The 14,884-nt window shown below is 41.0% G+C and overlaps 1 protein-coding gene across 5 annotated transcripts in view; it reads left to right on the forward strand.

The window, feature by feature from the left end:
- Nucleotides 1-14,884, forward strand: part of GNE (glucosamine (UDP-N-acetyl)-2-epimerase/N-acetylmannosamine kinase) — a 60,833-nt gene that overhangs the window by 8,469 nt on the left and 37,480 nt on the right. For 4 of the 5 annotated variants that reach the window (XM_030919156.1, XM_010369939.2, XM_010369940.2 and 1 more), the window contains exons 2-4: nt 994-1,199; nt 3,612-4,063; nt 12,898-13,050. In XM_030919156.1, the coding sequence (XP_030775016.1) occupies nt 1,036-1,199; nt 3,612-4,063; nt 12,898-13,050 (769 nt within the window). In that variant the 5' untranslated portion in view covers nt 994-1,035. Of the gene's footprint in view, nt 1-679; nt 848-993; nt 1,200-3,611; nt 4,064-12,897; nt 13,051-14,884 lie in introns of all 5 variants that reach the window. The other variant, XM_030919154.1, reaches the window with a different exon arrangement.

Consider the following 14,884-nt stretch of genomic DNA (forward strand, 5'->3'; position numbering starts at 1 on the left):
ATCTGTGAGTTATGGCAAGTAATTTTTTTTTTTTTTTTTTTTTTTTTTTTTTTTGAGACGGAGTCTTGCTTTGTCGCCTGGGCTGGAGTGCAGTGGCCGGATCTCAGCTCACTGCAAGCTCCGCCTCCCAGGTTCACGCCATTCTCCTGCCTCAGCCTCCCGAGTAGCTGGGACCACAGGCGCCCGCCACCTCGCCCGGCTAATTTTTTGTATTTTTAGTAGAGATGGGGTTTCAACGTGTTAGCCAGGATGGTCTCGATCTCCTGACCTCGTGATCCGCCCGTCTCGGCCTCCCAAAGTGCTGGGATTACAGGCTTGAGCCACCGCGCCCGGCCTTGGCAAGTAATTTTTAATAATAAAGAGCTGATATTTGCTCACCTTTTAAACAAGAGCTGATTTATCTCACTCCTTAATGGCATTCCAATGTGTTTTCTTGAGTGTGAGAGGATGGGGTGGTGTTATAGTTAGTCTGCTGGAGTTTCTTTTTTTTTTTTTTTTTTGAGACAGACTCTCGCTCTGTCATCCAGGCTGGAGTGCAGTGGCATGATCTCAGCTCACCGCAAGCTCCGCCTCCCCCTCCTGGGTTCACGCCATTCTCCTGCCTCAACCTCCAGAGTGGCTGGGACTACAGGCGCCCGCCACCACGCCACGCTAATTTTTTTTTTTTTTGTATTTTTAGTAGAGACGGCTTTCACCGTGTTAGCCAGGATGGTCTTGATCTCCTGACCTCGTGATCCACCCGCCTCAGCCTCCCAAAGTGCTGGGATTACAGACGTGAGCCATCATACCCAGTCTTGGAGTTTCTTAACTCTGGATATACCAATGGGAGAGTCACATAGAAGTGGAGGTGTATAAAAAGATTAAGAATCACTATATTAAATAGTGGTTAAGGACTTGAGACTGAAAATTTCTATTTCTGATTTAGAGAAGTTTAAAGTTTAGTTATATCTAGGAGTTACTCTGATTATAAAGTTTTTATTTTGGCAATTTCAGGAACTCTATTTTAAGAACCTCTCAAAACGAAACAAGCAAATCATGGAGAAGAATGGAAATAACCGAAAGCTGCGGGTTTGTGTTGCTACTTGTAACCGTGCAGATTATTCTAAACTTGCCCCGATCATGTTTGGCATTAAAACTGAACCTGAGTTCTTTGAACTTGATGTTGTGGTACTTGGCTCTCACCTGATAGATGACTATGGGTAAGACGAAAGCATTTTCTTATTCTTCATTGCAACAATGTGCTAGAAGGAGCTTGAGTTTTGTTAGCCAAGCCATATAGGCCCAGCTTCAAATTCCAGTTCTGATGCTTAGTTTTTATGTGGCCTTAGAGAAGTCACTTAGCATCTCTGAGCCTCAGTTTCCTCATTATAAAATGTAGTAAAAACTTATATTGTAAATTATTGTGAGGAATGGAGATCATGATATAGAGCATCCATCACAATGATGCTGCTTAATAGATGATTGATAAATGGTAGCTATAAAAATATTACTGTTTGTTACTAGTTGTTACATTCAAAGAAATGCCACTTATAAATACATATTGTATGCATATAACAATGTGATTCCATGTAATCTGTTTTGTGAGCTCTAATGGCAAGTCTTTAAAACTGGTTTATAGGCCAACAGCATATAAAGTAGTAGATATGGAACAAGATTTTAAAAATCTAAACTGCAAGGTGAAGTAGAGAGTTACATTACTGTGACCATTGGCATTTATTTTGGTGACATTAGGTTTGTTATTAATCACAGGCTACATTTAAAAAGTGAAAGTTGGGCCTGGTGCAGTGGCGCACACCTGTAATCCCATCACTCTGGGATGCTGAGGTGGGTGGATCACTTGAGGTCAGGAGTTCGAGACCAGCCTGGCCAACATGGTGAAACCCCATCTCGACTAAAAATACAAAAAACAAATTAGCCAGTTGTGGTGGCACATGCCTCTAGTCCTAGCTACTCGGGAGGCTGAGGCAGGAGAATCGCTTGAACCCGGGAGGCGGAGGTTGCAGTGAGCCGAGATCACACCACTGCCCTCCAGCCTGGGCAACAAGAGTGAGACTCCGTCTCAAAAAAAAGAAAAAAACAATAACAACAACAAAAAAACAAAGGTTGGACAATCTTTGAGAGAACAAGGTTTATTGCATACATCTTGATGTATGTAATAAAAAGGCATTTAGTGCACCCTTGTGGCATGAATACATTAATGTAGTCTCCAAAGAGGGTCACAAATACAGTACTATATCTGAAAGGACCTTGCATTAAAATAAAATTGTCCTTTTCAGACTATTCTTTAAAAACAAGGTGGGAATTTACTATTAGGAAATACTTAAAGAGAGGAAACTTAATGGATAGCTCAGGGATCCACAGATTTTTTTTTTAATACAAAATGAATTCTGGCTATTTAGGAGCATCCTCTCGGTAGAATAGAAATTTTAGCTAGAACCTGAGATGAAAGTCTGAGTGGGTTCTTTTATTGCTGGGAGAAAGCTTTGACAGGAAGACTAGAGGCTCTCAGGGAAATGATAGTAGGTTTTTTATCTGCCTACCACAGTTTACCAAGGGTGGAAAAATAGTATTTATCTGATGAGACCGTTAAATAGGAAATTTGACTAGTAGCGAATGAAAATGCATGTTTAAAGTACATTCTAACACAAGAAATTGGCTGCTTCCGGGGAGAAGAATTGGATGATTGGGAGACAAAAGTGAGAGACTTTTCACCGTGAAATGTTTTCTTAAAGAAAAAAGGGCTGGCTGGGCGTGATGGCTCACACCTGTAATCCCAGCACTTTGGGAGGTGGAGGTGGGCGGATCACGAGGTCAAGAGATTGAGACCATCCTGGCCATCATCGTGAAACCCTGTCTCTACTAAATATATAAAAATTAGCTGGGTGTGATGGCACACGCCTGTAGTCCCAGCTACTCAGGAGGCTGAGGCAGGAGAATTGCTTGAACCTGGGAGGTGGAGGTTGCAGTGAGCCGAGATCGCACCACTGCACCCCGGCCTGGGTGACAGAGCGAGACTGTGTCTCAAAAAAATTAAAAAAATGGGTAAAGAACATTTTCCCCTAAGTGTATATAAAAAGTGCTGACCACTGTTAAAAGTTTAGTCTCTTTCTTCCTAATAAAAAAATTCTCTGGCCGGGTGCAGTGGCCTACGCCTGTAATCCCAGCACTTTGGTAGGCCAAGGTGGGTAGATCACCTGAGGTCAGGAGTTCAAGACCAGCCTGGCCAACATGCCAAAACCCCATCTCTACTAAAAATAGAAAAATTAGCTGGGTGTGGTGGTACATTCCTGTAGTCCCAGCTACTCAGGAGGCTGAGGCAGGAGAATCGTTTGAACCCGGGAGGCAGAGGTTGCAGTAAGCCAAGGTCATGCCACTGCACTCCAGTCTGAGCGACAGAGCAAGACTCCATCTCAAAAAAAAAAAAAAAAAAAAAGAATCTTAATCAGGCTGTTTACATTTATGGTCTATGCTTTTTATGTTTGTAAGTTATACTTAAATTTATTTATTTTAATGTTTCTCACTTCAGGGTTGGTGTTAGATTGCTTTTCTTGTATGTTATGGCTCTGTGTTTAAGAACATGTTCTTAAATCTTTATTTCTTCCCGGTTTTAGAAATACATATAGAATGATTGAACAAGATGACTTTGACATTAACACCAGGCTACACACAATTGTGAGGGGAGAAGATGAGGCAGCCATGGTGGAGTCAGTAGGCCTGGCCCTAGTGAAGCTGCCAGATGTCCTTAATCGCCTGAAGCCTGATATCATGATTGTTCATGGAGACAGGTTTGATGCCCTGGCTCTGGCCACATCTGCTGCCTTGATGAACATCCGAATCCTTCACATTGAAGGTGGGGAAGTCAGTGGGACCATTGATGACTCTATTAGACATGCCATAACAAAACTGGCTCATTATCATGTGTGCTGCACCCGCAGTGCAGAGCAGCACCTGATATCCATGTGTGAGGACCATGATCGCATCCTTTTGGCAGGCTGTCCTTCTTATGACAAACTTCTCTCAGCCAAGAACAAAGACTACATGAGCATCATTCGCATGTGGCTAGGTGCGTATCTCAGACTTTAGGCAGTCTAATGGCTGTTTTTGTCAGAAAATGTTCCGTCTATTTCAATCCTTTTGGAAACTATTATGGATAGAATACTCTGTTAGCAATGAGAAGACCAAGGTTTTAGTTCATAGACCTTGCCCTATGGTATGACTTTATCTCTCTAAGGTTCACCTTTCTGTAAAATAGGCTTAGTGGATTTATTTTTAGAAATCTCTGCTATATATATAGAATGGAATGCTTTAATCCATTAAATATATTAGTTATAAGAACGATCCTAATATGTAAAGGGGGGGAGCTATAAAATTATAAGTATAATATGCCATTTCATTTTATTTATTTAATTTTTTGAGATAGAGTCTTGCTCTGTTGTCCAGGCTGGAGTGCAGTGGCATGATCTCGGCTCACTCTATCCTCTGCCTCCCAGGTTCAAGTGATGCTCCTGCCTCAGCCTCCCAAGTAGCTGGGATTACAAGCGTGCACCACCACGACTGGCTGATTTTTGTGTTTTTGTATTTTTAATTTCACCACGTTGACCAGGCTGGTTTCAAACTCCTGACCTCAAGTATCTGCCCACCTTGGCCTCCCAAAGTGCTGGGATTACAGGTGTGAGCCACTGTGCCCAGCCATAATACGCCATTTTAATAAAAATGTAATAATGGAATGGTTAGGAAGTATGTACACCAAGTCATTTATTATATTTATTTCTGGTGTGGGATTATGGGTGTTTTTATGTTTGATTTTCTGATTTCTTTTTTTTTTTTTTGAGACAGAATCTTGCTCTGTTGTCCAGGCTGGAGTGCAGTGGCACAATCTCGGCTCACTGCAACCTCCACTTCCCAGGTTCAAGTGATTCTCTTGCTTCAACCTCCTGAGTGGCTGGGATTATTGACACATGCTACCATGCCTGGGTAATTTCATATTTTTAGTAGAGATGGGGTTTTGCCATGTTGGCCAGGCTGGTCTCGAACTCCTGACCTCAGGTGATCCGCCTACCACAGCCTCCCAAAGTGCTGGGATTACAAGCGTGAGCCACCACACCTGGCCTGATTTTCTGAATTTTTTTACTACATTGGCAAAATGGTCATTTTATTTTTAATGCTTTTCTTATAGGATTGTTGGAATACTCAGATTATGAATGTTGGAAGCAGTAAGTCATAAGTACTTGTTAATGTAAGGGATTATGATGATTATTATCAAAAAGCAAAAATCATAGTTGTAGCATTAGAGTATATCTTTGTAAATAAGCCTTATGTTCCAACATTTTTAATGTTCAGTGCTCTAGCTTCCTAGAAATTATCTTTTGCTAATCAGAGGTAAAAAAACAAACAAAAACAAAAACAAAAAAAAAAAAAAACAAAAAAAAAAACGTTTACAAACAGAATGTCGGTTGGTTAATTTGTAGTAAGAGTACTACCTAGAGGACAAATTAGGACTAATAATCTATTTAGGACCTTTCATTTCTAAGAGGCAGATCTATTGAATTATAAAATTAATGAGCAGAAAATTGATTTGGTTGGGTCAGGTATGGTGGCTCACCTTGTCATCCCAGCACTTTGGGAGGCTGAGGTGGGAGTATTGCTTGAGCCTAGGAGTTACAAGGCCAGCCTGGACAACATAGTAAGGCCCTGTCTCTACAAAAAATAAGAAAATTAGCTGGGTTTGGTGGTGCATGCATGTAGTCCTAGTTACTTGGGAGGCTGGGATGGGAGGATCACTTGAGCCTGAGCAGTTGCGGCTACAGTGACCTGTGATTACATTGCTGCACTCTAGACCCTGTCTCAAACAAAACAAAACAAAACAAAAAACAATTTAACAAACAGAAAGAAAAAGAAAATTGAATAAGCAAAGAGATTTTGCATATTTTTTATCTAGATTACATTACATCAGTAAATGAATTGGGCTTTCCTGCTATATAACATAAACCATTCTACATATTTCTGTTGTTCAGTCTGGAGTGCAGTGGTGCAGTCTTGTTCTCCTGGGCTCAAGTGATCCTACCATCTCAGCCTCCTGAGTAGCTGGGACTACAGGCATGTGCCACCATGCCCAGCTAATTTTTAAAATTTTTTTGTAGAGATGGGGTCTCACTATTTTGCCCAGGCTGGTCATGAATTCCTGGGCTCAAGCAATCCTTCTGCCTCGGCCTCCCAAACTGCTGGGTTTATAGGCATAAGCCACCGCACCTGGCCCATTCTAAATATTTCTTATCCTTGGACAGATTTGTAGTTATCAAGGGATCGTCTAGATAATGCTGGTAGAACAACCTTCTGTCTCTTCAGTCCTTTTTGTATGTTTCCAATGAAACACTCTTGGATTCTGTTCTAATTATACCATTAGTTCCATATGTATTCTGGAAAACTTGTATTACTGAAAAACTTATAATGAATAGAAAATAATAATGTGCCAGATGTGGTAGCACATGCCTATAATCCCAGTACTTTGAGAGGCCAAAGTGGGCAGATCACTTGAGCCTAGGAGTTTGAGAACAGCCTGGGCAATGTGGTGAAACTCTGTCTCTACAAAAAATACAAAAATCAGCCGGGTATGATGGTGTGTGCCTGTAGTCCCAGCTACTCTGGAGGCTGAGGTGGGAGGATTGCTTGAGTCTGGGAGGTCAAGACTGCAGACAGCCATGATTGTGCCACTGCACTCCAGCCTCGGTGACAGAATAAGACCCTGTCTCAAAAAAAACAAAACACTAGTTTTGGCCGGGTGCAGTGGCTCACGCCTGTGATCTCAGCACTTTGGGAGGCCCAGGCAGGTGGATCACTTGAGGTCAGGAGTTGGAGACCAGCCTGGCCAACATGGTGAAACCCCATTTCTACTAAAAATACAAAAATTAGCCAGGCGTGCTGGCACGTGCTTGTACTCCCAGTTATTCGGGAGGCTGAGGCAGGAGGATTGCTTGACCCCAGGGAGGTTGCAGTGAGCCAAGATTGCACCACTGCACTCCAGCCTGGGTGAAGAAGCGAGACTCCGTCTCAAAAAAAAAAAAAAAAAAAAAGCATAAAACCCAGGGCAGACGCGGTGGCTCACGCCTGTAATCCCAGCACTCTGGGAGCCGAGGCGGGTGGATCATGAGGTCAAGAGATTGAGACCATCCTGGCCAACATGGTAAAACCCCATCTCTACTAAAAATACAAAAATTAGCTGAGCCTGATGGCACACGCCTGTAGTCCCAGGTACTCGGGAGGCTGAGGTAGAAGAATCACATGAACCTGGGAGGCGGAGGTTGCAGTGAGCTGAGATCACGCCACTGCACTCCAATCTGGCAACAGAGTGAGACTCCATCTCAAAACAAAACAAAACCCAGCAAATAACCATTAGAAAGCAGAATGTAGCAAAATTGAATTGTACTTGTAGGGCTTAAGGTCCTATTTGGGACAATGTAAGCAGTTCTTTATGAAAAGAAGGACAACAGAATAGCTAAAACTGCATTTTTGTTTGTTTGTTTGTTTAAATCTTTAAACCAGTGAAAAAGAAAACTCAAGACAATGAGGCAGAGCCACCTACCACTGGGCAGTAATACATTCTGTATAAAATCTGTGCCTGCTTCTTGATATGCAACTTTTTTTTTTTTTTTTTTTTTGAGACGGAGTCTCGCTCTGTCGCCCAGGCTGGAGTGCAGTGGCCGGATCTCAGCTCACTGCAAGCTCCGCCTCCCGGGTTCACGCCATTCTCCTGCCTCAGCCTCCTGAGTAGCTGGGACTACAGGCGCCCGCCAGGTCGCCCGGCTAGTTTTTTGTATTTTTAGTAGAGACGGGGTTTCACCATGTTAGCCGGGATGGTCTCGATCTCCTGACCTCGTGATCCGCCCGTCTCGGCCTCCCAAAGTGCTGGGATTACAGGCTTGAGCCACCGCGCCCGGCCTTTTTTTTTTTTTTTTTTTGAGACAGAGTTTTGCTCTGTTGCCAAGGCTGGAGCTCTGTCACCTAGGCTGGAGTGCATTAGCACAGTCTCGGCTCACTGCAACCTCTGCCTCCCGGGTTCAAGCAATACTCTTGCCTCAGCCTCCTGAGTAGCGGGGACTACAGGTGCATACCACCATGCCTGGCTAATTTTTGTATTTTTAGTAGAGATGGGGCTTAACAATGTTGGCTAGGCTGGTCTCGAACTCCTGACCTCAGGTGATCCACCCTCTTCGGCCCTCCAAACTGCTGGGATTACAGGCGTGAGCCACTGCACCCGGCCTTGATGTGGAACTTCTCATGTTATCACTCTGCTTATAAGAAGATAGGGTTGGGTAGACAGTATATAACATTGCAGCTTTGTAACCAGAATGTTCATGTATTACAATCTTAATTTTAAAATTAGCAAAGTTAAAAAAGCATGTTAAATTCCTAACAATGAAAGGTATATCACAGTAAATATAGGACTTTACAACAGAAAACAAAATGCCTTTATGGAGAGGATGTATGAAAGGGCTGAGGCTACTAAATGATGGATAGATACAAAGACAGACCGGTAATAATATCAGAAGTGCAGGTGGAAAAGCAGGTGCAAACTTTGTATGAAATGTATTATTGCCAGGGATGAGTTGCTCTGGCTTATTGTCTTGTGTTTTACTTTTCCCTGGTCTAAAAAGACTTCTAGTTTTTGCCACTTTGCCATCCTTCTTTCATAAAGAAACTGCTGCTGGGCACAGTGGCTTGCGCCTGTAATCCCAGCACTTTGGGAGGCTGAGGCAGGCAGATCACGAGGTCAGGAGATCAAGACCATCCTGGCCAACATGGTGAAACCTCATCTCTACTAAAAAATACAAAAATTAGCTGGCCATGGTGGCACAGGCCTGTAGTCCCAGCTACTCAGGAGGCTGAGGCAGGAGAATTGCTTGAACCCAGGAGGCAGAGGCTGTAGTGAGCCGAGATCATGCCACTGCACTCCAGCCTGGGCGACAGACTGAGACTCTGTCTCAAAAAACAAACAAAAAGAAAGTAAATGAAACAAAAAGCTGGTTCTTTGAAAAGATAAATAAAACTGTTAGACCATTGGCAAGGTTAACCAAGAAAAGAAGGGAGAAAATCCAAATAACCTCACTAAGAAATGAAACAGGAGATACTACAACTGACACCACTGAAATACAAAAGATCATTTAGGGCTATTGTGAACACCTTTATGCACATGAACTAGAAAACCTAGAAGAGGTGAACAAATTCCTGGAAAAATACAACCCTACTAGCTTAAATCAGGAAGAATTAGATACCCTGAACAGATTAGTAACAAGTAGCAAGATGGAAATGGTAATTTAAAAATTACCAACAAAAAAAATTCCATGACCAGATGCATTCACAGCAGAATTCTACCAGACATTCAAAAAAGAAATGGTACCAATCTTTTTGACACTACTCCACAAGATAAAGGAAGAAGGAACCCTCCCTAATTTATCCTGTGAAGCCCCCATTACCCTAATACCAAAACCAGGAAAGGACATAACAAAAACAACTACAGGCTGATATCCTTGATGAACATAGATGCTAAAGTCCTTAACAAAAATACTAGCTAACCGAATCCAACAACGTATCAAAAAGATAATCCATCATGATCAAGTGGGTTTCATACCAGGGATGCAGGGATGGTTTAATGTATACAAGTCAGTAAATGTGATGCATCACATAAACAGAATTAAAAATCACATGATCATTTCAACAGATGCAGAAAAAGCATTCGAGAAAATCCAGCATCCCTTTATGATTAAAACTCTCAGCAAAATTGGCATACAAGGGACATACCTTAATGTAATAAAACCCACAGCCAACATAATACTGAATGGGGAAAAGTTGAAAGTATTCCCTCTGATAATTGGAATGAGACAAGGATGCCCACTCTCACCACTCCTCTTCAACATAGTACTGGAAGTCTTAGCCAGAGCAATCAGACAAGAGAAGGAAAGGGCATCCAGATCAGTAAAGAGGAAGTCAAACTGTCACTCTTTGCTGACAATATGATTGTTTACCTTGAAAACCCTAAGGACACCTCCAGAAAGCTCCTAGAACTTATAAAAGAATTCAGCAAAGTTTCTGGATACAAGATTAATGTACACAAATCAGTAGCTCTTCTATACACCAGCAGCGACCAAGCAGAGAATCAAACCAAGAATTCAACCCCTATTACAATAGCTGCAAAATGAAATAAAATAAAATGCTTAGGAATATACCTAACCAAGGAGTCAAAAGACCTCTACAAGGAATATTACAAAACACTGCTGAAAGAAATCATAGGCTGGGTGCAGCCTGTAATCCCAGCACTTTGGGAGGCTGAGGCGGGCGGATCATTTGAGGTCACGAGTTTGAGACCAGCCTGGCCAACATGGTGAAACCCCGACTCTACTAAAAATACAAAAATTAGCTGGGTGTGGTGGTGTATACCTGTAGTCCTAGCTACTTGGGAGGCTGAGGCAGGAGAATCACTTGAACCTGGAAGGTGGAGGTTGCAGTGAGCTGAGATCATACCATTGCACTCTAGTTTGGGCAACACGAGTGAGACAACATCTCAGAGAAGAGAAGAAAGAAATCATAGACAACATGAACAAATGGAAACACATCCCATGCTCATGGATGGGTAGAGTTGATATTGCAAGAATGACCATACTGCCAAAAGCAATCTACAGAGTCAATGCAATCCCCATCAAAATACCACCATTATTCTTCACAGAATTAGAAAAAATAATTCTAAAATTCACATGGAACCAAAAAAGAGCCCTTATAGCCAAAGCAAGACTAAGCAAAAAGAACAAATCTGGAGGCATCACACTACCTGATTTCAAACTATACTATAAGGCCATAGTCACCAAAACAGCATGTTACTGGTAGAAAAATAGGCATATAGACCCATGGAACAGAATAGAGAACCCAGAAATAAACCCAAATACTTACAGCCAACTCATCTTTGACAAATCAAACAAAAATATAAAGTGGGGAAAGGACACCTTTTTCAACAAATGGTGCTGGGATAATTTGCTAGCCACATGTAGAAGAATGAAACTGGATCCTCATCTCTCACCTTATACAAAAAGCAACTCAAGATGGATTAAGGACTTAAATCTAATACCTGAAACTATAAAAATTCTAGAAGATTACATGGGAAAAACCCTTCTAGACGTTGGCTTAGGCAAGGATTTCATGACCAAGAACCCAAAAGCAAATATGATAAAAACAAAGATAAATAGCTGGGACCTAATTAAACTAAAGAGCTTTTGCACGGCAAAAGGAACAGCAGAATAAACAGAGAACCACAGAGTGGGAGAAAATCTTCACAATCTAGACATCTGACAAAAGACTAATATCCAGAATCTACAATGAACTCAAATCAGTAAGAAAAAAACAATCCCATCAAAAAGTGGGCTAAGGACATGAATAGACAATTCTCAAAAGAAGATATAGAAATGGCCAACAAACATATGAAAAAATGCTCCACATCACTAATGATCAGGGAAATGCAAATCAAACCCACAGTGTGATACCACCTTACTCCTGCAAGAATGGCCATGATAAAAAAATAAAAAAACAGTAGATGCTGGTGTGGATGTGGTGAACAGGGAACACTTACACTGCTGGTGGAAATGTAAACTAGTACAGCCACTATGGAAAACAGTGTGGAGACTCCTTAAAGAACTAAAAATAGAACTACCATTTGATCCAGCAACCCCACTACTGGGTATCTACACAGAGGAAAAGAAGTCATTATTTGAAAAACATACTTGCACATGCATGTTTATAGCAGCACAATTCACAACTGCAAAGTCATGGAACCAACCCAAATGCCCGTTAATCAATGAGTGGATAAAGAAACTGTGGTATATATATATATATGATGGAATACTATGCAGCCATAAAAAAGGAATGAATTAACAGCATTTGCAGTGACCTGGATGAGACTGGAGACTATTATTCTAAGTGAAGTAACTCAGGAATGGAAAACCAAACATTGTATGTTCTCACTGATATGTGGAAGCTAGGCTATGAGGACACAAAGGCCTAAGAATGATACAGTGGACTTTGGGGACTTGGAGGGAAGAGTGGGAGGGGGCGAGGGATAGAAGACTACAAATAATGGTGCAGTGTATACTGCTCAGGTGATGGGTGCACCAAAATCTCACAAATCACTACCAAAGAACTTACTCATGTAACCAATTACCACCTGTACCCCAATAACTTATGGAAAAAATAATTTTAAAAAAAGTGAGTGGAGCTCACTTTCAGTTTTATGGGATAATATAGGCCCTATTGATAAATATCTTGCATTGTTTGACATAGCACTGTCAATCTAAACTTTTTACATTTTAAATTTTTGCTGAGGAACTGTCCTTGGGATCCCAGCCTAGGGATGAGCGAAACTCTCCTAGTCCTTTAACAGAGTTAGAAACACTTGCCACTTGAATCTGGTAGGTGATGGCATAGGGAAGCTCCTGTGCATTCTAGGAAATATGTTTAATGTTCGTTCAGCCTCAAAATGCCATGATCTGTAACATTATTCATTGATATTGCTGAATACTCACTAAAAACATTAGTTAGACATTGGGAAGAGTCACATTTTTCCAGTGCTTTGGAATAGTTTGGATTTTAAAACAGTGAATTTCTAGTGCCTGCTATTTAAAGTTATGTTTGTGGCAGCATGTCTTTGTAAAATGTTAAGTTTGCTGAATCCTTGGATTTATTGCTGTAAGTTCTTATCATTTGACTCTAATTTGGATGCCCTGCTCACAATTTGACAAACCTGTTTCTATCTTAGAATTTGTAAAAGCGCAGACTTAGAATCTTGCTTTCAGAATTTGCTTCTTTCTCTTTTAAGATTCTTAACTAATGAAGCAATGTGGTTTGATTTTCTTTAAACAGGTGATGATGTAAAATCTAAAGATTACATTGTTGCACTACAGCACCCTGTGACCACTGACATTAAGCATTCCATAAAAATGTTTGAATTAACATTGGATGCACTTATCTCATTTAACAAGCGGACCCTAGTTCTGTTTCCAAATATTGATGCAGGTAATTGAACTTGAAAATGAAATTATGCCATCTACTTTTTCCAATTTTATGTTTCTATTACTTCTTCTTTTAACTGCCTTCCTATCTTGCTCATCTTATCACTGAAGGGCACTCTATTCTGAAACGCATTCCCATTTTCAAAGGATTACCAATTTTGCTATAACTCAAAAAGTTTGTAATGTTTTTGCCAAGTCCAGTAGAAACTTAATAATAAAAATAGTCTGTCTACTGTCTACTTTAGTCTCATGTTTAGTACTAACATTTTCCCTCTAGTTTCCACCAGTTAAGAAACTGCAGTAGCCAAGAGACATAAATCTTAGAAGTTGAAGTGAAAGATGGCCGGGCACGGTGGCTCATGCCTGTAATCCCAGCACTTTGGGAGGCCGAGGCAGGCAGAACACTTGAGGTCAGGAGTTCGAGACCAGCCTGGCCAAGATAGTGAAACCCTGTCTCTACTAAAAATACAATAATTAGCCAGGCACAGTGGTGGGCACCTGTAGTCCCAACTATTCAGGAGGCTGAGAAAGGAGAATCACTTGAACCTAGAAGGTGGAGGTTGCAGTGAGCTGAGATTGCGCCACTGCACTCTAGTCTCAATCACAGAGTGAGACTCCTCAAAAAAAAAAGTTGATGTGAAAGAGAAGCTCTAGAAAAGTAGTAATTCCACTGTCCACAGTAAAATAGCCACCAATATTTTTTCTTGCTTTCTTTCTTATTTATGTTAGCTATACCTTAAAGTAATCTTGAGCTGAAGTAGTTTCAATCTGGAGTCCCCAGCCAGTCCCAACCAGTTCATCCTCAAGCCTGCCCTGGTTGATCACTTGCTTACTGGTGGATGGTACCATAGATTTTGTTACTGCTGAGACCTTAGGCGAGTAAATGGGGGTGTGAGATATAAGAAATGCCAGAACAGAGCCTAATACTGAAGAATTTCCAAATACTGATTATCGTTAGCTGACACCACTCATTGCTGAGTTCTTAGGCTTTTTTTGGTAAAGGAGGCAGAACCCTTTCTCTGCAACGTCAAGATATACCAACTTACTCTGAAAGAACCTCTGTCTTAGTATTCCCTTGAATAATCTTTTGTGTTAGGGAGAACAAAGTAGGATATTAGTTGAAAAAAATTTAAGAATACCCAACCCAGATTTTTTCCAGGTAATGTATCAATATTTCAAAAACATTAATATTTTTTCTTTTCTGATCCTTTAAATTTTGTGTAAATATTTGTAATATAACTATGTGTCTCTCTGGTTCAACATTCATTGTCAATGATATATTCTGTTTATAATGCACTTTCCTGACTACATACTTTAGAATTAGAGGGTTTTTCTATGAAAGTAAAGGGTCCCAGGTATATCTAAGTCATGCCTGCCACTTGCCTCTACCCTCCATGGGGTTTTTGATACGACATACCCAGGGAACAACAGGAAAATAAGAATCAAGGCATCATTTTATCATTATCTGGCTTAGTGCCCAGTTCCCCAGTACGGACTCCCTCTGGAAAATGGATTATTGAGGCCTGAAGCCAAAGAGGAGCTTTCAAGTGAATTGAAACCTGAATCTTGGAATAGTAGTGGTGCCTTCTGGTGTGCCATGTACTAGGAGTTTGAGTATCCCTAAGCCAAAAATCTGAAATCTGAAATGCTCCAAAATCTCAAACTTTTTGAGCACCAACATGACGCTCAAAGGAAGCAATTGGAGCAATTGGATTTTGGATTTTCAGATTAGGGATGCTGATCTGGTAAATATTACAGAATAACAAATATTTCAAAATCCAAAAAAAATTGAAACCCAAAATATTTCTGGTCCCAACCATGTCGAATAAGGGATGCTC

This window comes from Rhinopithecus roxellana, chromosome 16 (assembly GCF_007565055.1).
Source record: "Rhinopithecus roxellana isolate Shanxi Qingling chromosome 16, ASM756505v1, whole genome shotgun sequence".
Classification (NCBI taxonomy): Eukaryota; Metazoa; Chordata; class Mammalia; order Primates; family Cercopithecidae; genus Rhinopithecus; species Rhinopithecus roxellana.